This window comes from Odocoileus virginianus, chromosome 22 (genome assembly GCF_023699985.2).
Source record: "Odocoileus virginianus isolate 20LAN1187 ecotype Illinois chromosome 22, Ovbor_1.2, whole genome shotgun sequence".
Lineage (NCBI taxonomy): Eukaryota > Metazoa > Chordata > Mammalia > Artiodactyla > Cervidae > Odocoileus > Odocoileus virginianus.
Window position 1 is genome coordinate 23,379,663 of NC_069695.1, and position 26,547 is coordinate 23,406,209.

The 26,547-nt window shown below is 35.2% G+C and overlaps 1 protein-coding gene across 3 annotated transcripts in view; it reads right to left on the reverse strand.

The window, feature by feature from the left end:
- ESCO1 (establishment of sister chromatid cohesion N-acetyltransferase 1) overlaps positions 1 to 23,630 on the reverse strand; it is a 30,722-nt gene extending 7,092 nt beyond the window's left edge. For 2 of the 3 annotated variants that reach the window (XM_070452727.1, XM_020881749.2), the window contains exons 1-7: positions 23,530 to 23,630; positions 21,009 to 23,093; positions 17,820 to 17,934; positions 16,268 to 16,328; positions 15,227 to 15,341; positions 8,919 to 9,050; positions 400 to 489 (exon numbers count right to left, since the gene is read on the reverse strand). In XM_070452727.1, coding sequence (XP_070308828.1) covers positions 400 to 489; positions 8,919 to 9,050; positions 15,227 to 15,341; positions 16,268 to 16,328; positions 17,820 to 17,934; positions 21,009 to 22,541 — 2,046 coding nt within the window. In that variant the 5' untranslated portion in view covers positions 22,542 to 23,093; positions 23,530 to 23,630. Of the gene's footprint in view, positions 1 to 399; positions 490 to 1,046; positions 1,171 to 8,918; positions 9,051 to 15,226; positions 15,342 to 16,267; positions 16,329 to 17,819; positions 17,935 to 21,008; positions 23,094 to 23,529 lie in introns of those variants that run through there. The other variant, XM_070452728.1, reaches the window with a different exon arrangement.
- Between the last annotated feature and the right edge of the window lie 2,917 nt (positions 23,631 to 26,547).

A 26,547-nucleotide genomic window follows, 5' to 3' on the forward strand; every position in this document is an offset into this window, starting at 1 on the left:
GTACTTTGGCCATCTAATATGAAGAGTCAACTCACTGGAAAAGACCCTGATACTGGGAAGGATTGAGAGAAGGAGAAGACAGGGACAGAGGATGAAATGGTTGAATGGCATCACTCACTCAATGGAGACTGAGTTTGAGCAAACTCCAAGAGATACTGAAATACCAGGAAGTCTAGTTTGCTGCAGTCCATAGGGTTGCAAGGAGTCAGACACAACTTAGAAAATGAACAACAAATGACAAACTACAAAGTTAAAGCATTAATTTTTCAGTCAGGTGTGACTAAATGCTTATTTCTTGTTCTCAGAATGGGGTGTTTAAATGTGCTGCCAGTAATACATTATACTCTTAAAATCAGCTGCAAATTATTCATTCTGTGTGAAATTTCACTGGAAATTTACCTTTTTCAGGGCATATTTTGGATCTTCAGGAAGAACCATTATTATCCTGCCATCAGGATATTCAGCTAGAATTCTTTCTTTTTTCCAACCCTAGATACATATAAAAAAAAAAGAAGAAATTTATTTACCATATTTCATACATCATATTCATGTACAATAAGAAAAATACATCAATGTGTCTAAAAATTACAAACATGGAAAAGTATATATGCTTGTTAATGTTTAAAAAGACATGATAAATCAGCTATTTGTTAAGCACACACAGGTACAATGTAAGCTAATTTCTCTCTACTATTCATTCAGTGATCTAAGACCACAAAAGCATGTCTAATTTATCATTTTCCATTTTAAATTAATTTTGAAAATCACACAGCAAAAGCAAGCCCCTTAAAGTCAGTGACTCCCAGAACCTAAAGGATAACTCTCCCAGTTTCTTGATAAGAGAATTAAAGTCTTAAATCTCTCTGGAACATGGTTACCTCCACAAACAAACACTCATGGTTTTATGTCTGGCATGCCAAAGACCTCCAGGAGGTTGTAAATGAACTGATTTGCATGCAGGAGCCCAATATGTAAGGAATAGTTTTTATTTTTATTGATCACAACTATCAAAAGTCACAAGAAGGATACTATAAAAATATAACTACCTTCTAAGAATCTAATAGGGAAGGAGAGGCTACGTTGTGTGTATCTGAAGTTAAACATACTCAAAAAAAGAGAGGTAATAAACTCTTCTTCAGATCCACACTCGTGGTGATTAATGAGCAGAACCTGCATGAAAAAAAAAACAAAACAAAAGCCACTTAAATCTAGTAAGATGGGACTGAACCAGAGGTTAAAACTAGGAGCTTTGAGGTTAAAAATAAGTACAGAAGGAATGAGCTTAACTGGTTGTTCCATTTGTCTTACCCAACCAACTTTAAATAAAAAGGTTTTTCAAGAAGCAATGTATTTATCTTAAAGAAAACCAGCATCTTTCTGAGATTTGCTTCAGAGTATTAAAGCTCAGTGAAACCAAGAAAAAGGCAACTATATTTTTAAAAAACACTACAGCAGGTCTGAAAGGAGATTGATTTTCTTAAATGATCCAGAATGGTCTTTTGGGAAAGGGTGGTTTCTTAGTTGTGGACAAAAAGTCTAGTAACAAACTTGGTATAAACAATTATTTGAAGTATTTAAAACCAGGATTTGTTTAAAAAATAGAGCTCCCAAAAGTAAAGCAAATTCAGATGATCATAATTAGGATGGTCATATGTTCCCAAAATTTGAAGAGAAAAAAGGAGCAGAAACAATAGTCACAGAAGTCATTTTTTTCAAATCAGAAACAAAATTTGAATCATATCCAGACCTGAATATAGGTAAATGTTTTTAGAAGGCATAAGAGATATCATCCTCTTTAAAAAACAAATTTACATTAATGTTATTTTGGGAAAAGCTTTTAAAATAAACCTATTTTGCATAAAATGAAAATAGAAACTTTTCATTTTAAAAACTAAGCTACAATTTCAATGAAGAGCTAGAATTGAACTAACTCCAACTTACAACAAAGTCATAGTTTCCTGAGCTGAATTATCTAAAAATAATTTGACAAGTTACTTTCCTGTTGTCTTTAAAAATAACAATACTGGCCAACATTATACTGCACCATCGGCACTAGATAAATTATTTTGCTTTATATATTTGGCACTATATAAATTATTTTGCTTTATTGGCTTTTTTGGGCAAAATTTTCTCTTGAAACAAGTTGACACTTGCATGTTCATGCAGAAAATGTTTCACAATTCGATTTGATACAATTTTTTAAAATGTTTTAAACATGATAGTTTTTTCATGTAAGTGTATAAGCAGGAGGAACTGCAAAGGGCAGAATTATTACTGCTTAAGTTTCTAATACCCATGAAGACAGCATATTTAAGAGAAAACTTCGAGTTTTGGATTAAAAGTTCAGGGCTTAAACCCCATTTCTTGGTAGTTATTAGCAATATAATCTTGGGCAAATCACTGCAATCCATTCTGTTTCCTGACCTAGTCTATGGATAAAATAGCTGTCATCACCCACCTCACTTAGTAGTTTAGAGAACTGCTTTAAGATGATTCCTCTCACAGAGGGGCTACTCAGGAACTCTTAGTAACTTCCACTCTACCTTCCTAGTGGTGTCAAACTACAGTCAGTGTACTACTTTAAGAAAACACAATTAATAAAGCCCCCAAAGTTACATGTAAAAATAAGTTCAAACCTTGGACAAGGCAAAGATGAAAGACCCAATGTGGCTAAAAACTGTCAAATAAGATACTAAAGACATTTATACACCTCAATTGCAGTTAACTCTTTCCTGGAGTCAATAACCACATGATCCTCCTATCTTTAGAGAATTTAGATGAGATGAAGTCTGCTGCTTGAAACTGAGGCAGAGGCTGTTTGCTGAAGGATAAATGTGATTTAGAGGAATAACCAAATAGCCACAGCTTTCTCCAAAGATATAAATTTCAATGCAGTGCCTTTACACCTTTCACCTTTAGCTGTAAGATGTTACACACAGCCCTCTGCTAGCAAGTAGTATTTTCCAAATCCCATTCTTAATTCACCTATCTGGTTGCTGAAAAGCAGAAACCTTTACACTGCTAATAACAATCAATGATCTATTTTTTTTTTTGTCCCTTGCTGTTCTAGTTATTCTAGACTTTATAGAGTCTCAAGAATGGAAGGGGTTTTCCTCTTTTTCTATTTGAACAAGATTACAATTGAAAACAAAATACACTGGGTGGTAGATATATTGATGTGTATACAATTGTCAAAATTCATCAATCAAACATTTAAGATTTGTGTGTTAAAATGATATCCAACTGTAAAAGTTCCTACTAATCACTTCCATTAAAGGTTGAATGGAAATATTCATGAAAGAATACTCGGAGAAATAAAATCAATAACTAGCTTTTCAAAAGGACTATCAACAAATATGGCAAGGGAAAAAAACCTAGAGGGAGAATCTTTAGATTAAAAGAGATTTAAGAGACATACCAACCAGTGCAATATATGGACCTTAATTCAAACAGTATAGAAAATTATGAGATATTTGGGGAGATTCTGACCCCTGAGGGAATAGCTGATATTAAGGATATTAATATTGAGGGAATAGCTGATATTAATATTAAGGATATTGGTATTAAGGAATTAAAATTTAAAGGTGTGATTATACACTTAAAATTTTGTTTATTGCTATGCTGAAGCTGAGTGAAAAATATATGGGGATTCGCTATTTGGTGGTAGTGGGGGGAATGGGGATTGAACTCTATTTTGGAAAATTCAAATCACCCAATTGTCAAAACTGTACCAAAGGTCCAAGGCTTACGCAAATACCATTTACTCAGAAGTGAAAAATGAATGTAAAATGAATCCAGTTGGCAGTGATTAGACCTGAGGGTGAGACAAGCATTGACTGCAGTGGGGGCCCAAAGGGGCTTCTGAGATACTAGTGGTGTTTGTCATGTGGGTGTTCATTTTGCAAAAACACACCATTAAGCTGTGCACTTGTTCATTATTTGTGTACTTCTCTTTACAAGTTTTATTTCAATTAAAATTTTATTTAAATTACTAAAGCAATTTGAAAAACAGACATTTTAGTTCAACAGCAAGACTAACAGCTGTTATTTGTTTAAATAAACATACTCTAAATACCAATTTTAAAAAATGTTAAATCTTTAGAAACAAAAGTAAATTAAAATTAGCTCATTCAAAATTCAGTCACATGCTCTTTTTGACAGTACCCATGGCACATAGCATAAAAAACTGCAGAAAAACTGCATAAGAGAAACAAATTACAAACTCTTGAAATACGTAAAAATATTTCTGTTGAAATGATTTTTAAAAGCAAACATGTACTTATGAATATTTTAAAAGTCAGTAAGACTGTATACCAAATTATAAATTGAGGTTATTTATGTGATTTAATTTTTTCCTTTCAGCTTATCTGTATTTCCTGGTTTTTTCTACTTTAATAATATGGTATAATAAAAGTATTAATATACCTTAACTACCCCCAAGCAGAAGGTTTTAATTTCACATTTGGTTACTTTGCAAAAATAATTTTGTATTAACAACAATACTGTTAAAGACGTGTTTCCATGCTCTCTCCAGGCATACCACCTTTCCAAATCTCTATGTGCTCACCAACCCAAAAGCTCTCTGAACCCTGTCCTGGCTTTTTGAAGGTTTCACTAGAGGTGGGACTGATTAAATCATTGACAACTGGTAACAGAATTCAATTTCCAGTGCCTATTCCCTCTTAGGATCACTGTGTGAGAACTGAAAGTTCCAACCCTCAGTAGTTGGCTCCCAACCTTAGCTAGTTCCAAAAGTCATCTCATTAACATAACAAAACACATTGTATCCCATCTCTTAGGAAATTTCAAAGGTTTTGGGAGCTGTGAGTCAGGAACTAAATAAATATCTTCCTCATAAATCACAGTATCACAAGCACTGAAGCTGATTATCTGAGACAACTTTAGTTTCAAAGCGACTGAGATCAATTTATTTCTGAACTAAATTTAATTGTACACACAAATAACTGCTGAAGTTAAAATAATTAAATCTTATATATGTTAATTTGTGGTAAAGAATCCGCCTACAATGTGGGAGACGTGGGTTCGATCCCTGGGTTGGGAAGATCCCCTGGAGAAGGGAAAGGCTACCCACTACAGTATTCTGGCCTGAAGAATTCCAAGTGACTCTAGTCAATGGGGTCACAAAGACGACTGAGTGACTTTCACTTATGTTCAGCTAACAAGACATGAATGATATAATTGGTCTATTAAAGCATAATTAAGCACAACACTTTCTAAAGCTAACCTTCATATCTGTTAGCTATATTTATTATCATTAGAGTATTTCAAGATTCATGGTTTCCCATTTTGAATTGACTTAACCACTAAAAGCAAGCCAACCTGTTTAAGTTAATCATTCACAGTTTAAAAGAAGGTATTCAGAAAAACAAAAGTTCTGTGACATAGTGGTTTTTTCCACTCATTGAGTAAGTCAGGAATAAAAGAATATACACAAGAATTTAAGTTTTACTTTAGAAAAATCAGATTCAATTCTAAAGATGCTTTAAAGACTTTTCATTTTGTAGGTGTGCTATGATGGCAGGATCTCCTCCAGGGTACTTCTCTCATTCTCTGCAGTATTTGAACTGAACAGAGGCTAGAACCCTTACCCTTCCACTAAAGCTATTTGTTTTGATAAATCTACATGTAGCAGCACTAACTGAACTCCTTATGACAATTCAAATATTCTACCTCCACAGTGACACAGAGCACCTAGTAACATGTGACAAGAGAGCACCGGCTAGTGTGAATGAGGACCTGCATTTCTCATGTTTGGAGGTTTGGTGTCACCAAACTGGATAGTGCAGCTATACAGCCAACTATGGATTGGTCCAACCTTTCTTCAAAGCATCTCTGGGCACCAAGACAGGAAAAACAACCCATCTTCTGATCACAGCTCTACCAAAGTAATTATCATTTGTAAACTGAAAAGTTAATTTATAATTTAAATAGTTAATATTGACTTATTGCTTCAATAGCTGTTTAAATCTTTTATTGTTAACTTTTCGCTTCTTTCAGGCTTTGTTCCTAAATTTGCAGGCCAAGGGCATATCCAGTACCCTGAATGTAAGGTCCTCCACAACACATTCAGTCAGATAATCAATTCAAAGGAGGGTAAGGGAAAGACAGAGGTAAAGAAGGATTAAGTCAGGAGTTTTTCTGCAAAGAACCCAAACGCTATTAGCTGAATTCTGGATAGTTCCTTGCTTGGCAACAAGGCTGAATGCTCTTGGGGGAGTTTTTCCTGTTTTCTCCTCACACTTTTAGGAAAACACTTCATGAAGGGAAACTGAAGGGAAGCTAGGTCTAAACCAGAATCCAGAATCCCTAGGAAGCTTTAAGAGGCTCCTTCCTAAGTAGTTTCGAGTAGGCCACGTAAAATACATTTACTCAAATGGGGTCAATGAGGCAGATGGAGTACAATGAAGGAATACACAAAGAGAGCACTGTCATTCCTCTCCCCTACCCCAAGTCAAAGAGAATACATAAAGGATAAAGTATTTTAGTAAACCAAAAGTAGGTTCTGTGGCATCAATTTCTACTATGACTACATAACTTATGTATTATTTTAATCTTTTGAAAAGAAGACTTCAGACATTTTTACCTGTCATAGATTATCATGATGAAATAATTATAAGAAAAAATTTCTACTGTAAAGAAAAACTGCTCTGGGATGACCCAGAGGGATGGGATGGGGAGGGAGTTAGGAGGGGTTTCGGGATGGGGAACACATGTACACCCATGGCGGATTCAGGCCAATGTATGGCAAAACCAATACAACGTTGTAAAGTAAAATAAATAAATAATTTAAATTAAAAAAGAAAAAAAAAAAAGAAAAACTGCTTATATTGTCAGCAGTGTTTGATTAAAATAAAAGAAGTAAAACTTATTCTAATTTATTCTATTTTAAGCAGTACAGAATTAATTCTATATTAAGCAGTACAGAACTTTATTCCCAATCCCTGAACACTGCCCATTTAAAATTAAAAATATAAACAAAAGCCACAGCACAAAATGACTTCTTAGTGCTATGTGCTTCTCTCCAAGAAACAGACACGACAGATAAACTGGCATTTAAAAAATTTAGATGTTTCATCAAACCCTTACGAGTACTTAATGCAAAAGCACAACACTGGGTGCCCAATGAAAGATTCATGTAAGTGATAACCCAGAATCCAGTGCTGTGATCACAGCAGAACATCTTTAATATGGGTGTGCTTTTTTATCCTCTCCATACACTAGAAAAGAATGCTACAAAGTTTTGGAGGAGTTTCTACCTTACCATCTATGTATATCTATGTTTGAAAAAACAAAAAGTAAGAACGCTAACTTTGATGTTAGCAAAGGATGGCCAACTGCTAAACTCAATTCCTTCTCTTGAGTTTATTTCAAAAGTAAATAAAATAACCTGTAGCTCTGTCCCATCAAGAAGGGGGCGGGGGGTGGGGGGAGAGGGGGGCAGGAATTAGTCTTCCTTAAGTTGTTCTGCTGCTTTACGGACTTGCAAGAGCCAGGATTTGTTAAGAAGTGATGCCTCCACCTTGTTCCATAAACTAATTTCCTTTGGTGTTGTGGAAGAGCAGAGTACATTATCTCCTGGTTGATTTCCTTACAGTTGGTCTCAGAAATTAAGAACTTCTCTTAAAATAAAGAATTAAGTCTTTTAAACCAAATTTCTTTATAATTTTTGGAAACTGGCTGCAAGAATCAAATAATGTAACTTGAGCAGAATACAATTCTACCAGATTGATGGATGTAAAATAAATATTTCTGCCCCAGAAGTATTCCATAATTTAGCTACTTGATAGGCCTATTTTTCTTTTCAAGTTGTAAGGATATTAACAGAGTCAAACTGGAAAAGGACAAATTTCAAATGACAAATAAATATCTAGCTACAGATATTCTATATCCATATACCTTATATTTTATTTAGTTAAGTGGGAGAACGGTGTGTGTGGGGAAAAGCAGATGAAATAAGGAATATAAAGGATTAACACAGCAGGAAACCAAAAAAGGAAAACCCCACCTATCTTGGGAAGAAGTAATTGAATAAATAAAACCACAAATATGAATTCTTCAACCAAAGATAAGGATACAAATTTAACTGAAGCCAATAAAAATCTTTAAAATCTAGTGCCTATATGAAATGAATTGGTGATCTCAGTTCAGATATCCTGGAGGTCTTATTAATGTGAGTGTACAGTACTGAAGGTAACATGTATAAAATAAATTCCATTTCAGATACGGGTAAACAGCAATTACATTAAATTACTATTTTCACAAGATATCTGAAATGGTTCAAAATTATTTAAAATTTTGCTACTTCCAAAACCAAATATTAAATAATACCCATTATGCCTCAACTGCACATACATTAAAATATATATACTAAAATATATTTACTTTGTGGGATTTTTTTTTTTTAAGTATACTACAAAGTCTGAGGTTTTAACCATCAGGAATTGTTCTTTAATAAGAAAAACTCTTATGTTAGCAAAGAGAAGGTAAAGGAAATCCCCACACAATCTATTTGGTGTAATAAATACCACTATCAATTCCACCAAAAAAGCTGTGTCAAGCTATTCTGAATACTAAACAGACTTATCAATAGTTAACAATTAAAATCAAAGGAAATTTTAAAAAATACTCAAGTTGAAGAGCATCACTTGTTAGAAGAGGTTAAAAATATAATAATTTGGAAATTAAGTTAAATTTAAAAATCCCACAACATACACCAGCCAGAACAAATTTGCTGGGTTTTATGTTTGGTTTTGTTTTAAAATAAGCCTGTATATATACTACAGGGGCTTTGTATATGGTGCTATTTTCTAAAGACAAATTTTTTTCAATGACTTGAATCTGACAATTCATCTCTAATGATCTGATTCTGCATTTTAGAAGTCATGAATTCTACTTACCACGTATTTTACAGCACTTATAAATTGATTGTGGAAGAGCAGATGCTGTGTTTCATCCTCTGGATTTGAAGCTGTGTAAAGCATGCCACAAACATTACAGGAAACTGCTCCAAATCTTTTTTGTCCTGCATCCTATTTATAAAAAACAAACAGAAGGGTTTTTTTCCCCCCACAAAAGAATAATTTGAGAATATCAGTCTCTAAAGTTATAAGGTGAACATAGAATGAGAAGTGTTTAAAACAACATTCCATGTTTATGACAAAAATGAAGATGCTCATTTTTGAAATCTGTATGTAATTTTATTAAGAATTGTTTTCCATTTTAGTAATCATTCACTCTACACCATTTAATAACTGAAAAAAACTGAGAAAGTATCTTTAACACTACACTCTTAGTTCTAAAGCCTCAAATGGCAAATACTTTTAAATGAGAACTAGTATGTATTTTGTATCTGTGATAATTACACCACTGAAGTTTAGAAGAAATGCTTCATAGACTTTTTTAATAATGTCTTCTTTTCTCTTTAGTAGTTTTATCCTAGTTATACTAAAAAGAGTATTTTGATGTCACCAGAAACTCTTGAGCAAAGGTAAAATTAAACATTCTCTATTTTCTTTGTATCAAGTAAGTATGAAAGATCACCTATACTCCAGTAATTCATACTTGCGCTGTAGCATAGTAACTGGTTACAAAAGGTTTTCTATACTTACCCTCATTTAAAAAGACAAATTACAGCAATATGATCTAACTTTAACATTAATTTTAAAAGCACAATTCCTTTATTCTTGCTGCTCTGAAACTGGGAAATTTCAACTAATTACTGGGAAAAAAAAAAAAAACAGACTCTAAGATAACTATATCCTAGTGCCTTTACAGCTAGGGCCACAGACCAAAACGAAATCAAATGGTAAATGAAAGATTTCATATAAAACTAAAGGGAAGCTCATTCTAAAAGACTGAAACTATTGATAAAATATTACCTGAAAATTCAGGGAGTTAAAAAAAAGTTGCTTAAATTATGGTTAAGATACAAAACATTGTATTTGCCATGTTAACCTTTTTTTTTTTCCATGTTAACCATTTTTAAGTGTACATTTCAGTAGTATTAAGTACACTCACACTGTTGTGCAACCAATCCACAGAATTACTTTTATTTTGCAAAACTGAAACTCTAGGGACTTCCCTGGTGGTCCACTGGTTAAGACTCCACACCTCCACCTCTAGGGTCACAGGTTTGATCCCCGGTCAGGGAACTAAGATCCCGCATGCCGTGAGGAGTGATGAAAAAACAAAACAAAACAAAAACCCCTTAAACTCTATACACACTAAACAGTTCCCCAATCCTCCTTCTTCCCCAGCTCCTGGGAACCATCATTCTGCTTTCTATCTCTAAGAATTGGATTCTTTTAGGCACCTTTCATAAGTAGAATCATGTAGTATTCGTCATTTTGTGACTGACATTTCACTTACATAATGTCCTCAAGGTTCAATCATATTATAGTATGTGTCAGAATTCCCTTCCTTTTTAAGGCTGAATAATATTCCACCATCTACATACACACCACACTTTGTTCAGCCAGCCATCCACTGTTGGACTCTTTAGTTGCTTCCACCTTTTGGCTATTGTGAGTAATAAACACAGATGTACAAACAACCTCTTCAAGCAGGCAGTTTTCTTAGTAATGACTAAGTATCTACCTCGGTTTCTTTTACTCATTGGTAAATGGAAAATAATAGTCGTACCTATCTCATACTTTTTTCTAAGGCTTAACTTAGTTACTATAAGTGGAGGCAATGGAACAATGCATTGAAAAATATTAGCTGCTATCGTGATCATTAACATCATCATTACCATCAACTCTTGACCAGCACTATCCAACAGAAATGTGATCCACAAAGGTTAATTTTAAATTTACTAGTAGCCACATTAAAGACTGTAGAAGCAAACCAATAAAATTAATAATATATTTTATTTAACAAGACATATACCGAATGATATAATTTCAACATACATTAAATATTTGTAAAACTTAGTGAGATACTTTACATGCTTTCTTGTACTCATCTTTGAAACACAGCGTATGTGTTTACACTTGGAGCATACCTCAATTCTGGTGAGTGACATTTCAAGTGCTCAACAGTCACATGTGGCTACAACACTAGATGGTACAGCTTGAGATTCTACTTGTCTAATCTTGTTTCATTATCATACTGATTTGACTACAGAAACAGTATTAAATTTGATGAAACAACTTTTTCCCTCACTAATCTTTCTCAAAAAGATTTCTAGACAATTCTTACAAAATGATCTCCCCATATTAAAGCTATGCTACTGGAGATCAGCAGAGAAATAACTCCAGAAAGAATGAATGGATGGAGCCAAAGCAAAAACAACACCCAGTTGTGGATGTGACTTGTGATAGAAGCAAGGTCCGATGCTGTAAAGAGCAATATTGCATAGGAACCTGGAATGTTAGGTCCATGAATCAAGGCAAATTCAAAGTGGTCAAACAGGAGATGGCAAGAGTAAATGTCAACATTCTAGGAATCAGCAAACTAAAATGGACTGGAATGGGTGAATTTTAACTCAGATGACCATTATATCTACTACTGTGGGCAGGAATCACTTAGAAGAAATGGAGGAGCCATCATGGTCAACAAGAGAGTCCAAAATGCAGTACTTGGATGCAGTCTCAAAAATCAAAGAATGATCTGTTTGTTTCCAAGGCAAACCATTCAGTATCACGGTAATCCAAGCCTATGCCCCAACCAGTAATGCTGAAGAAGCTGAAGTTGAATGGTTCTATGAAGACCTACAAGACCTTTTAGAACTAACACCCAAAAACGATGTCCTTTTCATTATAGGGGACTGGGATGCAAAAGTAGGAAGTCAAGAAACACCAGAAAATAACAGGCAAATTTGGCCTTGGAGTACAGAATGAAGCAAGGCAAAGGCTAATAGAGTTCTGCCAAGAGAACACACTGGTCATAGCAAACACCCTCTTCCAACAACACAAGAGAAGACTCTACACATGGACATCACCAGATGGTCAACACCAAAATCAGATGGATTATATTCTTTGCAGTCAGCAAAAACAAGACTGGGAGCTGACTGTGGCTCAGATCATGAACTCCTTATTGCCAAAATCAGCCTTAAACTGAAGAAACTAGGGAAGACCACTAGACCATTCAGGTATGACCTAAATCAAATCCCTTATGACTATACAGTAGAAGTGAGAAATAGATTTAAGGGACTAGATCTGATAGACAGAGGGCCTGATGAACTATGGACGTGACATTGTACAGGAGACAGGGATCAAGACCATCCCCAGGGAAAAGAAATGCAAAAAAGCAAAATGGTTGTCTGAGGAGGCCTTACAAATAGCTGTGAAAAGAAGAGAAGCGAAAAGCAAAGAAAAGGAAAGATATTTCCATTTGAATGCAGAGTGCCAAAGAATAGCAAGGAGAGATAAGAAAGCCTTCCTCAGTGATCAATGCAAAGAAATAGAGGAAAACAACAGAACGGGAAAGACTAGAGATCTCTTCAAGAAAATTAGATACACCAAGGGAACATTTCATGCAAAGATGGGTTCAATAAGGGACAGAAATGGTATGGATTTAACAGAAGCAGAAAATATTAAGAGACGGCAAGAATACACAGAAGAACTGTACAAAAAAGATCTTCACAACCCAGATAATTGCAATGGTGTGATCACTCACTGAGAGCCAGACATCCTGGAATGTGAAGTCAAGTGGGTCTTAGAAAGCATCACTACAAACAAAGCTAGTGGAGGTGATGGAATTCCAGTTGAGCTATTTCAAATCCTGAAAGATGATGCTGTGAAAGTGCTGCACTCAATATGTCAGCACATTTGGAAAACTCAGCAGTGGCCACAGGACTGGAAAAGGTCAGTTTTCATTCCAATCCCAAAGAAAGGCAATGCTAAAGAATGCTGAAACTACTGCACAATTGCACTCATTTCACAGGCTAGTCAAGTAATGCTCAAAGTACTCCAAGCCAGGCTTCAGCAATACATGAACTTCCAGATGTTCAAGCTGGTTTTAGAAAAGGCAGAGGAGCCAGAGATCAAACTGCCAACATCCGTTGGATCATCAAAAAAGCAAGAGAGTTCCAGAAAAACATCTATTTCTGCTTTATTGACTAGGCCAAAGCCTTTCACTGTGTGAATCACAATAAACTGTGGAAAATTCTGAAATAGATGGGAATACCAGACCACCTGACTTGCCTCTTGAGAAACCTGTATGCAGGTCAGGAAGCAACAGTTAGAACTGGACATGGAACAACAGACTGGTTCCAAAGAGGAAAAGGAATACGTCAAAGCTGTATATTGTCACCCTGCTTATTAACTTATATGCAGAGTACATCGTGAGAAACGCTGGGCTGGAAGAAGCACAAACTGGAATCAAGATTGCTGGGAGAAATATCAAAAACCTCAGATATGCAGATGACACCACCCTTATGGCAGACAATGAAGAACTAAAAAGCCCTCTTGTCGAAAGTGAAAGACAAGAGTGAAAAAGTTGGCTTAAAGCTCAACATTCAGAAAACTAAGATCATGGTATCTGGTCCCATCACTTCATGGCAAATAGATGGGGAAATAGTGTCAGAGTTTATTTTTTTAGGCTCCAAAATCACTGCAGATGGTGACTGCAGCCATGAAATTAAAAGACGCTTACTCCCTGGAAGGAAAGTTATGACCAACCTAGATAGCACATTAAAAAGCAGAGACATTACTTTGCCAACAAAGGTCCGTCTAGTCAAGGCTATGGTTTTTCCAGTGGTCATGTATGGATGTGAGAGTTGGACTGTGAAGAAAGCTGAGTGCCGAAAAATTGATGCTTTTCAACTGTGGTGTTGGAGAGACTCGAGAGTCCCTTGGACAGAAATGAGATCCAACCAGTCCATCCTAAAGGAGATCAGTCCTGGGTGTTCATTGTGTCAAGCAGGTGTATGCTCCTCGGTTCTTTGTCTCGTCACAACAAAAACTTGGAGTGACGGACACTGAAGCCCCCTCGGCGGGTCACAGCTCTTGGAGGACAGACCGTGTTATACCTCTTAAATAAATCAGTGTTACAGCTCAGTGTTACAGCTCTATTTATTTAGATAATAACAGGAAAATCCATCTTCGAGGCATGAGGGCACGTCGATCCAAAGAAGCGAAGAGAAGATTGCCCCATCGCTCGGGAGAGAGAGAGAGCCTTCGAAAAGGCCTTTGGCTCCTCTTTTTATATGTTTCTCTGTCCCTGGGCCTGTCTTAGGTAAATTGGGCCAGCCAGGAGTGTTGTTTTACCTGAGGTTCTCACTCCGGTCCTCGGACCTTCCTTTGCTCTATTTTCTCGGACTTTTCCCTTCCAGGTCTTTTAGCGACCGCCATTTTGGACTCCTTTTCCCTATTCTAACTACCTAACATTTGGAAGGACTGATGCTGAAGCTGAAACTCCAATACTTTGGCCACCTCATGCAAAGAGCTGACTCATTGGAAAAGACCCTGATGCTGGGAGGGATTGGGGGCAGGAGGAGAAGGGGATGACAGAGGATGACATGACTGGATGGCATCACCGACTCGATGGACATGAGTTTTGAGTAAACTAGAGGAGTTTGTGATGGACAGGGAGGCCTGGCATAGTGCAATTCATGGGGTCACAAAGAGTCTGACATGGCTGAGCGGCTGAACTGAACTGATTAAAGCTAAAACCAATTAACCAGTACAAAAAAAATCTGATTACTTGTGTCAACTGGAACTACATTAAATGTTCCTATTATTTTGGGTTTCTTCTTTTTTTTTATATTGTGCTCACTCATTCAAATTCGATTTTTCATCAGTGAAACTATCTCCCTCTGTTTTCTACCTTGCCACCAAATAGGACTTATTTTCTATTTCAAACTAACTACTGGTTTATCTTCCTGTAAAATGTAGTTTAACAATTACAACATATACTAAAATACACATATTTAAAATCATCTGTATTTATTAAGCTCCATGTTATTTTAAAATTTAAACCAACTACTAAAAGAAGGTAGTGATCAAATGACACATTTAAGAAAATATGTGAAATAAAGTATCAATCTGTTGTAAATAAAACTAGAAGGAAATTTGAATTTTTATTATTACAGGATGGAATCACTGAGAGAGTGGCTGTCATACTACCAAGAATATTTCCATAATGAAGAATTACGGTGACAAAAAGGCTCTGTAGGGGAAAAAAATGAATTTATTCCTTGACAATGTGTATAAATAAGATGGTGTAGCAACATTTTAGCTAAAAGGTCAAGTTGTATACTTACTATGATCAACTGTTTTTCATCAGTTTTCTCTGCTTCTTTTAGTTTCAAGTCTTTTGGAATTGTTATCTCCAAATGGGAATTACACTTGGGCCAAGAATGATTTGGTGGTATCTCCCTTTTAAAAAAACAACCAACCAACCAGACAACTATTAAATGTTATAGATCCATATCATTTCAAATCACTGGCAGAAAAATACTTAGGCTTTTCTATACTACACTATGACAAATAAAATTCCAAGGGGTGTGGGGGCAGGGAAATAACCTTTTAAAAACCAAAAGGAAACCCAAAGAAACAACTCATTTGCAACATAAAAACAAAAGAATGTAGTACCTACTATAGTATGAATAAGTTTTAAGTTTCATAGTTTCGGCAATTTGAGTCACTACAGTTTGTCCTAAATATTGTTTTCAGTAATCAGTAAAGCAAAAAAGTCATACTAATTTATTTTGAAAGTAAAGACAGAACAAAAAGCTTTTAATCTGCTGAAATACTTTTACATTTTGCTAATATATATCATGAGGCTTTTTGGGCAAAAGGAGCATTCTCATATATTGTTGCTGGGAGTATAAGACGCAACCACTTTGCAAGGAAAATTTGGCAAGGCAGGTTAAATCCTAGAGCTATGAATTTATCCTAGATAGAGCCACGTAAGTGGACAAAGATAAGTGTTTACTGTAGGACTTTTTTTCTGATAGAAATAAACTAGAAACAACCAAGGTTTCAATAGAGAACTGTTAATAAACAATGGAAAATGTGCACAATGAAATCTAATACAGAATTTAAAAGAATGAGGAAGGAACGTAGAAAACATCTTTTCTATCTTCTATAATACACTGAGAAAAAACTAAAAGCTGCAAAACACTATGTATAGACACAGAAAAAGAAAAGTACACTAAAAACAGAATTTCTATCACATCTGTGTGAAAAACTGATGATTACTAATGCAACCTTTCAAGGGAAAAAATTTCCCAAACTCAAAACTTACAAGTATAAAATCCTGAAGTTCTCATATTTATACTTGAATTAAACTAATACCTTACCTGTTATCACTTGTCTTAGATGTCTGATTACAGAATATACTGTGTTGTTGGGGAACTGAACCTGTGATTTAATAAAAAGATGGGTTATGTACTAAGCTTTGTACTAGCCCTCCACCTAACAGTTAAAAATTATCGTAAAGAAAAACAACCTCAGTGCACTAAATGGTTTATTTTTAATAAATACCATTTGATAAAATTAAGAGTCATCTTTCTAGGAATTTCTCTTCAGAGAAGAGGCAAAAAAGCTCTACAGAGCTGCAGAGAGATCTAATGGTAGATTAACAGTGTGTCTCTAGTTTCAGCAGTAATTACTAGCACTGAACAATAAAGGAAATTGTTTAAATGCTTTCATAATTATTCATAATAATGCTTTCATAATTAATTATTCAGTCTCTAAACAGAAATAAAGGAAAACATTAGCTTAAAAAAACCTGTAGTCTCTGGAGTTTTAATCACATTGCTGGTGGTTCAAGTGCTAAATAGTGTCTGACTCTTTTGTCTCCATGGATTGTTGCCCACCAGGCCCCTCTGTCACAGGATTTCCCAGGCAAGACTACTGGAGTGGGTTGCTATTTCCTTCTCCAGGGATCAAATCCAAGTCTCCTGCAGGCAGATTCTTTACCTCTGAGCCACCAGGGAAGTCCTTTAATCGTATTACTAATCAAATAACGCAATAACAATTTTCTAACGAATAAATGCATTTCTGGTATTCATATTATACTTCCCCTTTCCCCACTAAGGGCATCCCTGATGGGTCAGGGAAATTCCATGGACAAGGAGCCTGGTGGGTTACAGTCCATGGGGTCACAAGAGTCAAACACACCTTAGCAACTAAGCACTCCTAAGTGAATCAATTATATGAACTCAATATTTAGGAATTTCTCTTCTGTATCTCCTGGTGCTTCATCTGATATAGGTGAACAAATCCCTATTCAAGAGTTCAAAGAACATATTGCCCAATTTTTTTGGCCACGCCATTCAGCTTGTAGGATCTTAATTCCTCAACCAGGGATGGAACTCGTTCTGCTGCAGAAAAAGCGCCGAGTCCTAACCACTAGACTGCCAGGGAATTACCCTCAAAATATTCATTCGGTTACAAAAATAAAGTTTTTTATGATAAAAGTGAACAGAATGCAAGAACTGATTTAATTCAAAGATACAATTACTAAGATGGAAAACTGAGTAATTAAGGGTTAAAGATAAGAACTTGGTAAACTAGTCATTTATACTTGAGAAATAAACTGCAATCACTAATTTAAGCAATTCATTAAATAACACTTCTCCAGAAAGTAAGTTCACAAACAAAAGATTTAAAAGCAAAGTAGTTTGGGCAGGGAGTCAAACAATCACCTTAAGTAATGTACACAACCCAATCAACAGACGCAATTCTCCCCCTTCAAAGAATAGTTATCATCAAACATTTGAAAAACATAAGCAATGGTTAAAAGAAGGATTTAACAGGTTTATTTGATAGTGGATATAGTCTTCTGTTATACTGACAAAAAAAATCTCTGACCACTGTGAAATCTAAACAATACTTTCAAAGTATTACCTGGAAATTTATTCTCTCCTGTATCAATTTTTGCTTGACTGAGCAGAGTTGAGACAGTAGTGGCATTTTCCACTGGATTGTTTTCAAGCTTAGATTCCAAACATAGGCTGCAATTCTAAGCACATATAATTCAAAATGTTAATATTCACTTTTGTATCAACCTTTGCGTGTTACTACAATATTTTCAGTGAATTTTAGCACTATACTAAGAAAATTTAAGAGCATATATGGAGTAATTCACACAAGATATGCCTTAAAAAAAAGTCTCTTTATGATCTCCCTACAAGCTACCCTCCATCTCAGCATCAACTCATTATTCCCCTTCATGCTAGACTGAAAACTTTACCTCTCCCACAGATACACTCCATATCTGCCGGCTCTATGCTTTTTCGGGGTTTCATCTACCTAAGTCTCACTGTCCATTACAATAGCCACTGCCACAGCTCACTGTTGGGCACTTAAAATGTGATATGACTGACCTGCGATTTATTGCAGATGTAAATCACCTACCAGATTTTGAGGTATTAGTACCAAAAAAAAAAAAGGTAAAACACCTCAATTTTTAAAACTCATGACACATTGAATCATTATTTTTACATGACAAGTAAAATATATTAACTTTACCAATTTTTTTAAACGTGGCTAGCAGAAGTTTTTGAACAATTTATGTGGCTCACACTGTATCTCTACTGAACAGTGCTAATCTACAACACCCTACCCCTGTATAAACTCAAGTCATTAAATATTAACCCCTTCCATGAAATCTCCAAGTTTTCCATTCTTTTTCCCCAAATTTCCCATTCCCTTTCCCCAAATTTCCCAATTACCTCATCCATCTTTCATGCTCTTACCACTTTCTATTTTGAATTACTTATTTTTTTTAATTAATCTCCTATATATTCTTAAGTACATATGCATGTGTATATGTAAGTATATTTTTGTATATATATACTTCAGTATATAGTTTCAAGTATATATTTTTTAATCTCCTAATACTCTTAAGAGCAAAGACTTATTATATTTATCCTTGTATTTCTAAGAACTCCTCAATCAAAACTCTGTCAAAGTAGATACTCAATAACTAACAAAGGAAAATAGTGCAAACTCAAACATTAGCTATCTCAGAGGAATGGAAATGTGGTGGTGAACAGATAACTTTTGTGTGTGTGTCTGTATCTATCTGCATTGTAACTGTTACAAAGAACACATAACATTATTCTTGAACATTACATTTTTGAAATATGAACATTTTTGTCATTAAAAGGCAGAAAAATTAAAAACAATAAAAATAATGACGTTAGTAATTAATCTCCATTAGGAAGCTAGAATTACTAGTTTAAAAAAAATCATAAAATAATTGAGCTTTAAAATTCATAAAATCCAAATACTTTAAATTTGGCCTGAAGAATTCAGAAGGCCTGTATCAGACAGATGCTTAGCCTTACCAACCATCATCATTTTTCAGCACTTTTGAGACTGACACCATGTAATAAAAAGAAGAAAAATTACAGACAGCCACAGAAAAAGTTTTCAAATGGTGTAAGGTTTGCTTTTTTACACTCTTCTACTTCCCCAAGTATAAATTCAGCTAGATTCTGAAGCCAGTCAATCTCAGTTTAAAGCCTGGCTCCATCACTTACATGTTACACAGATCTCTAAGCTTCACTTAAATTTCTAAGCCTCACTCTCCTCACCTGTAATACGTGGATAGTAATAGAACTCATGCTGTAGAATGTGGTGACAATTATATGAAGTTCTCCTTTGCCTAATAAAGAAGCAGTGTTCATTAAACAAAAGCTATTATTATGCCTTCATTAAACAGTATTTATCGGAAGAAGAGAAATCTCTAAGTGACTAGTACAATGTAAGTTCATTAAAGGCAGGACACAGACCATCTTATATAGCCTTATTAGCACGGTGTCTCGAATGCAGCAGGCACTCAATATGTCTTGAAATGATTATGTTCACCAGCACATCTAACCACTCTTATGATAGTTGGTATCTCACTCACATTGTTGGTATCAGTGAAAAAGTTGGAAACAACGTAAAAGGACTTTCACAGAGGAAACCATAAATAAAGTGTGGCATATTTTTTTTTTTACAACTATTAAAATACCCATGTATCAATGAGAATAAACAACAATCTATTTTGGGGGCTTCTGACACAAACCCTGACTCCTCACTCACTCAAATTTGCTTTTAGACCTAAATGCCTCGAAAGTTTTTCCTCTATTCATGATTTTTTTTCTCAAATGATCTTCTTATACCCAGGGTATGTCACTGTAGAAAGAATTAAGGACTGAAAATCGGGACACCTGAATTCAAATCTATTTGTGTCACCAAACACATGGCCTAACCCACATTCTTCTACTGCTCTCAGCTTTCTCATTATAAAATTAAATAACTGAAACAAAATTGGTGTTTTAAAAATCAGTATTACAGAGTGCTAAAGTTCTGCCTACTGATTTTATATATTGATATTTTAACTACATTTTAATTTGGAAAGAAATGGTTCAGCTGCTTTTATAAAGTTTCAAAACTACTTCTTAGGTAATCAAGTTTCTTCCAGCTATTTAGATTCTGTTTTTCAATTTACTTTTCCATTTACAAAATTTTTGCCCACTACAATTTTATTCTTAGCCTGAGGACTGAATTATTTACATCCCTCAGGCATTTTATTTGCCAACTGTTCAAAATGGCTGCACAAGTCAAAGCAAAAGGCACCTCTGCTAAAAACATTCAAGTTTTATCAGGTGGTGAAAAGCTGACTTGTGCCAGATGAAGTTATTTTAACAACTTGATCAGAACTGAGCCCAATTTCAAGTTCCACATTTTAGTCACTCACTATGAAACAGTTTCTTCAGTTATAATTAAGAGAAAAAGGAAACAAACCAGTGTGTTAAATGAAAATGAAAAGCTAGAATCTGACAGGTGCTTCACATAAAATAAAAATGAAGGGTGAAAATAAGGAAACAACGACAAGCATTCATGTAAATATGAGCCATCTAAAGGAATCAGTAAGTTCTATCACTCACTACAAGACTGGGTTAATGAAACTCTCGCTAATTCCTTACCAAATGACTCTTCCAACTTTTACAACTTAATTCTTAAGCTAAAGTATGTTATAAACACTTAATTCTTATCAGAAAATACTCAGACACCTCCAGGTACATAACGAAAATAGATTACCTTATCCGGTGTTGATTCAAAAGAATCTTTCTTCTGCTTATCCAATGGTTGGTCAGAAGGTGGTTCTATCTGATTACCCAAATGACAATTTTCAGGAGTCTTTTTGGGGATTTTATTCATTTCAACTGCAATATCATTAGGTTTAACGTCTTCAGAATTAACTTCTTTCATTTCTTCCTGCTGGCAAGCTTTATTTTTATCACCATATGGTTTTGACCCTAAAAATGTACTTTGAGTCACTTGCTGATGCGTTTCTAACGCAGGTAGTGAAAAACTGGTTCGTAATAAGCCCAATTTAGGGGAAAATTGAGAGTCTAATTTATTTTGCTGCACAGAGTTAAATTTTGAGAGTTTAATTTTAGTCCAGTTGGAGTTCTTTTTAGTTGAGTTGTTTATTCCATTTAGTATACATCTCACAGTCTTTGTTTTTCTACTGGGGAAAAAACGATTACACTGAACGTCCTGATTCGCTTCCTTCTGATGAAGTGTTTGTCTTTCAGTCTCCGTTTCTTCCAGTTTTATTTCTGTAGGCTTCTCCTCCTTTACGTTTTCCATTTGTGAAGATTCCTTTTTTACCTCTACAGTATCTGACTCAATTTCACCAGCAATCTCTTCACAGAGCTGGAGAATGCTCCCCCGTTTGCGTGTTCCTGTGTGCTCCAGCCCATTGTCTACAGTTGGTTCAGGCACTGATGGCTGTGGACATTTTTGGGATTTTGCACTAGTATTCACTTGTGTAGGAACTGACTTTTTCATCTCCTTCTTTTTAGAGACCACTGAAGTAGCCACTTTGGATCTTTTTATCTCAGAAGAAGACTTTGTTTCTTCTTTCCTGGTTTTCTGCAGACGCTTTTCAGACCCTTTCGTGCACTGAGAACTCGAAGTGTAAGCCGTCTGATGCTCCACTTTGCGCTTTTTTCCTTTGGGGGAATTGATCACTTCATTAGTTTCAGAATTTCCTTCCTCTTTAGAATCAGACTTTATTTCCAATACTTTTCTTTTCACATGTTTCTGATTTGTTTTAGCTTTATTGGATTTACTCTGAGTATTGCTACAGTGCTCTTTTTTTGTTGGTGGCAAACTCTGTTTAACTGCTTGAGTCTGACCCTGAATTTCTCTACTACGCAGAGATCTTGTTGAAACCTCTGTTAACTGTTGTAGTCTTTGTGATCTCCGGTTCAGCTGTTCATTTGATTTAGGGGTTTCGTGCACTGATTTTTTCTGAGATATTTTCTTCTGTTTTGTAGATTCTTGTTGTGAATGTCCCTTTACGGTCACCATAGTTTTATTAATAGGTTTACTAGCTTTTTGATCACTGGATGCTGACCTTGTGCTCATGCATGTTCCTAATTCAGGCTGATTTACTTTACTTTCATTGGAAGATTTAACCAGTGATTTTATAGCTTCCTTTGGATCTGATTTTTTTGCTAGATTCTTTTGAGAACCTTGAACTTGTGTTTCTAAATTCTTATCTTCATTCTTTTTAATAACACTGGAGGAATTTTCTTTTGATTTCTCCTGAATGGACATCATTCCTGAGTAAGGTCCTCCTTTTCTGAGTATTTTCGAAATTTTTGTGTCCTAGTAAATAATAAATGCTGAATGTCTAGTATTATTACTGAGCAGGTCTAAAAAAATCAACTGATACACACATTTTCAACAAAAGTACTAGTCTGCTAAGATTTCTGTCATCCTTATGGCATGAAGGCTGAATGATATTTGCTTTACTTTGGACAAGGCAATAGATATTTGAGGAGTATTTAAGCTGATATTTTCAGAACTTTTTATGACAAAAATTTTAATTCAAGTTTGATCTGTTTTGTTAATGTTTCAATTAAATTTGTTTTCAGGCCTAGCCCTATGACTGGAGAAGTTATTTATCACTGACCTGTCTGTTTTGACAAAGTTTTTGAAAATTTTTTTCTTCTGAAGTCTACAGTTATTGGACTTTGATTCATTAGAAACATGTCTTACAGCTAACACGTTTCTTTCCTTGTTTGCAGAGTCTGTTGATTTAAAGTTCTTATTTAACCACTTCCGTTTAATAAAATACTCTATTACAGATTTCCTTTTGTGCTGCCATTTCTGGAAAAATAAAAAAACAAACATTAAATTTTGTACAACCCAAGAAATTTGGCAATGCTAACACTACAAAGAAATGACCACAACTTACAAAAAATGTTACTTCTCTCTTTCAATTACTTAGAGTGTATACTTAGAATACACTTTAAAACTGTATAAGCAATTGTTCTTGATTACACATCTGTAAGCTGCCGTGGGTTAGGTGATTGATGTTAAGGTGACCTGGGTTCAGCTTTGCTGTGGGTATGGGTAACACAGTGCCTCATTAAGGGTTTGGCTCCATTTTACTGTTTGTGTTTCTTCTGGGGCCAAGCTGAAGGGGCAGCAAACTTAAGGTTAACAGAAAAAAAGTATCCTAAGTATAGTCTTACAAATCAAAAACCCGTCTTAAATAAACAGAGAATAGCTGAAAATCAATCTACTCCTTGAGGTTACTTACATTTCCTTTCCCACAAGAAACATTTGATCTTTCAGCCACCATAACTCATAAGAATTTGACAAAATCATTCCTTATAATTTCCTTTTAACACATTATACAGCACCTAAAAGTAAAATATTGAAAAATGTTTATAAAGTACAAAGATGTAATTATTTACATCTCATCTATTGATATATTAATCTATACTCCATAACTTTACCCTGTCCTAACATTAGTTTTCAGAGCTCCACTTACACATAACGCTTAAGTATAGTATGTCTAATCTGAAGTAAACTACGGCACATGCATCCAATGAAGTTAGCTTTTCTATTTCAATTTTACACTTTAGAAAAACTTTGTAATACAAAAAAAAAATCTTAATACAGACATATAGTGGTTAAGCTAGTAAAGCAAAAATCCTACTCTGAGGGAAAATAGTGCACGTAAATAATTATATTCATAGAAAAATAGTGACACAGTTAAAAAGACAGATTTAAATATACAACATTTATGCCTACTCTCATGTAATACTTAAAGAAAAAAAGCAATAGATTAAAATGAAGCAAGACAAAACCATAAATCCAAAGGATAAAGAACAAAAGTGTAGATGATAAAAATTAAAAGTACAGAAGCTACAAAGAAGGACAAATAACCTCCAAACTCAAAGAAAACTGATCCTAAACTGGAAATTGAAGAAAGCCAAGTGAGAAGCAACTCTACTTAAACCAGAGAATCCCTCAAGAAGCAGAAATGGGCAGTACCACGAGATGGGGAGAAAATGGGACTCACAAAAGGGGAAAGATCCCCACACAGCCATCCCAATTATTACCCGGGTGAATGGGGATAAATATGGTGGTTCAGTACTACTGGTTCAGCAATCAAAAGGAACAAAGTGCTTGGAACCACATGAATGAACTTCACAATCATGATGTTGAATGAAAAGGGCTAGACACAAAGAGTACATAAAGTATTTTACTTTTATGAAATTCTAGAAAAGGCACTTATCTACAATAACAGAAAATAGATGAGTCACAGCCTGGGGTAGGAGTAGAGGGAGAGACAGACTTTTGGAGGTAATGGAAATGATCTCTACCGTGATTGTGATGGTAGTTCCAAGAATGTACAAATCTGTCAAAATCCACCAAACTGTACGCTTTAAAAGGCTGCCGTTATTATACATACATTATGCTTTAATAAGTCTGCCCAAAAAATAGAACTGTAAGTAACTGATATGGACCTACAACCGAAAAACACTGTTAACCCAAATAAAGCAAGGTGCATAACAGGGAAGACTTCCCCTTGTCATAAAAAGAAAAAAGGAAGACAGTGGGAAGAAGGAAAGGTATAGAAACGTCTGCTTGCCTGTGCACACAATAGGTTGGAAGGAAGTCCAAGAAACTAGTAACAGTGAAGACTTCTAAGAAAGAGAACTATGGGATCAAGTGCAAGAAGTGTGTGGGGGGGAAACAGCTTACTTTTCACTATATACTCCATTTCATTATGTGAACATATAATCTTGTCCAAAAAAGTTACATTTCTTTGAATATATTTAAGTGTATTTGGCATACTGACCAATTATCTTTGAAGGCACTAAACTATAACAATATAAGCTACTTACCTTATTGAAATGAAAATTACATATAATTTTTTTCTTCAAGTTGATAGATGATGCTTCTAATGAATGATGCTTCTAATAACTTCCATGTGTTTGGCTGTTAATCTTAAAAAAAAAAAAGAATTCTATATAGCTAAAGTAGAACAATCCATTAAAAAACATGAGAATACAAAAACAGTATCATCTATTAACTGTCTGTTAACTATTAGAACAACTTGGACTAAGCTAGACTAACAATGGCTTAGTGATAATTTTTCACTTGATGTAAAAAAATCTTGCAATTCAATAAGGTCACATCTCATTTTCTTATACCATATAATAAATTTGGTTTTTCTCTGAAAATAATCACTACCTTCTACCCCAAATCCCACCTCCATGGAAGGAGTATATTATTTTCCCTCCCATCAGAGGCTCAGCTTGACCATACGTCTTACTTTGGCCTCATAGTGGACAGAGCATACTTCCTTGCCTCTACAGCTTTGCCATCTGATGACTTAGCCAATGGGATGTTAGCAGAAAAGATACAGAGAGATCTAAAATGTCTTTGTGCAATTGGTCTTGCCCTCTTGCTAACTCTGCCATTACCAGGAGAAGAGTTTCAGCAGGTAGATGCTGCCTCTTCAGCTTAGGCTCCAGAAGAAACACGAACAGTAAACCAGAGAGAACCCCTTCATGAGGCAGCAGGCCCACCCACACCCACAGCAAAGCCGAACTCAAGACACTTTAACGGGAATTACCTAACTCACGGCAGCTTACAGATGTGTAATCAACAACAACTGCTTACGCGGTTTTAAACCCCTGAGTTGTGGGGGAGTTTCTCATACAATAATAACTGACTAATACATATTATAGTTAAATTTTCTGGAAGGCCCCAGATTTACCCAAGATTAAGCCTCAGAGGTTTATCTTCCCAGGTGGCACAGTGCTAAAGAATCTGCCCACCAATACAAGAAACGCAGAGAGACACAGGTTTGATCCTTGGGTCAGGATGCCCTGGAGGAGGAAATGGCAACCCACTCCAGTATTCTTGCCCGAAAAATACCATGGACAGAGGAGCCTGGCAGGCTACAGTCCATGGGGTGGCAAAGAGTTGGACATGATTGAGCAACTGTGCACGCACACACACAGACACAAACCTCTGAGGTACAATAACTTGAAAAAACCCATTTAATGTCCTTTATTACTTAAGCACCAAAAATTTTAATTTTAAAAATTATGACTTACACCTTTTCCTCCCAATTTCTAAATATTTTAACATCTGGCAGTTGGGCCCTAACAGAACAAAGAGGTTAATGGATACACAAATCTACAGTATTTGTCACTCACCTGTTTAGGTATGCTAAGGATTAGTTCACTTTAGTTTGCCCTATACGTTAAATCATTATTAACCTGGCATTATATATCTTAATAACATTCCTTTCTAT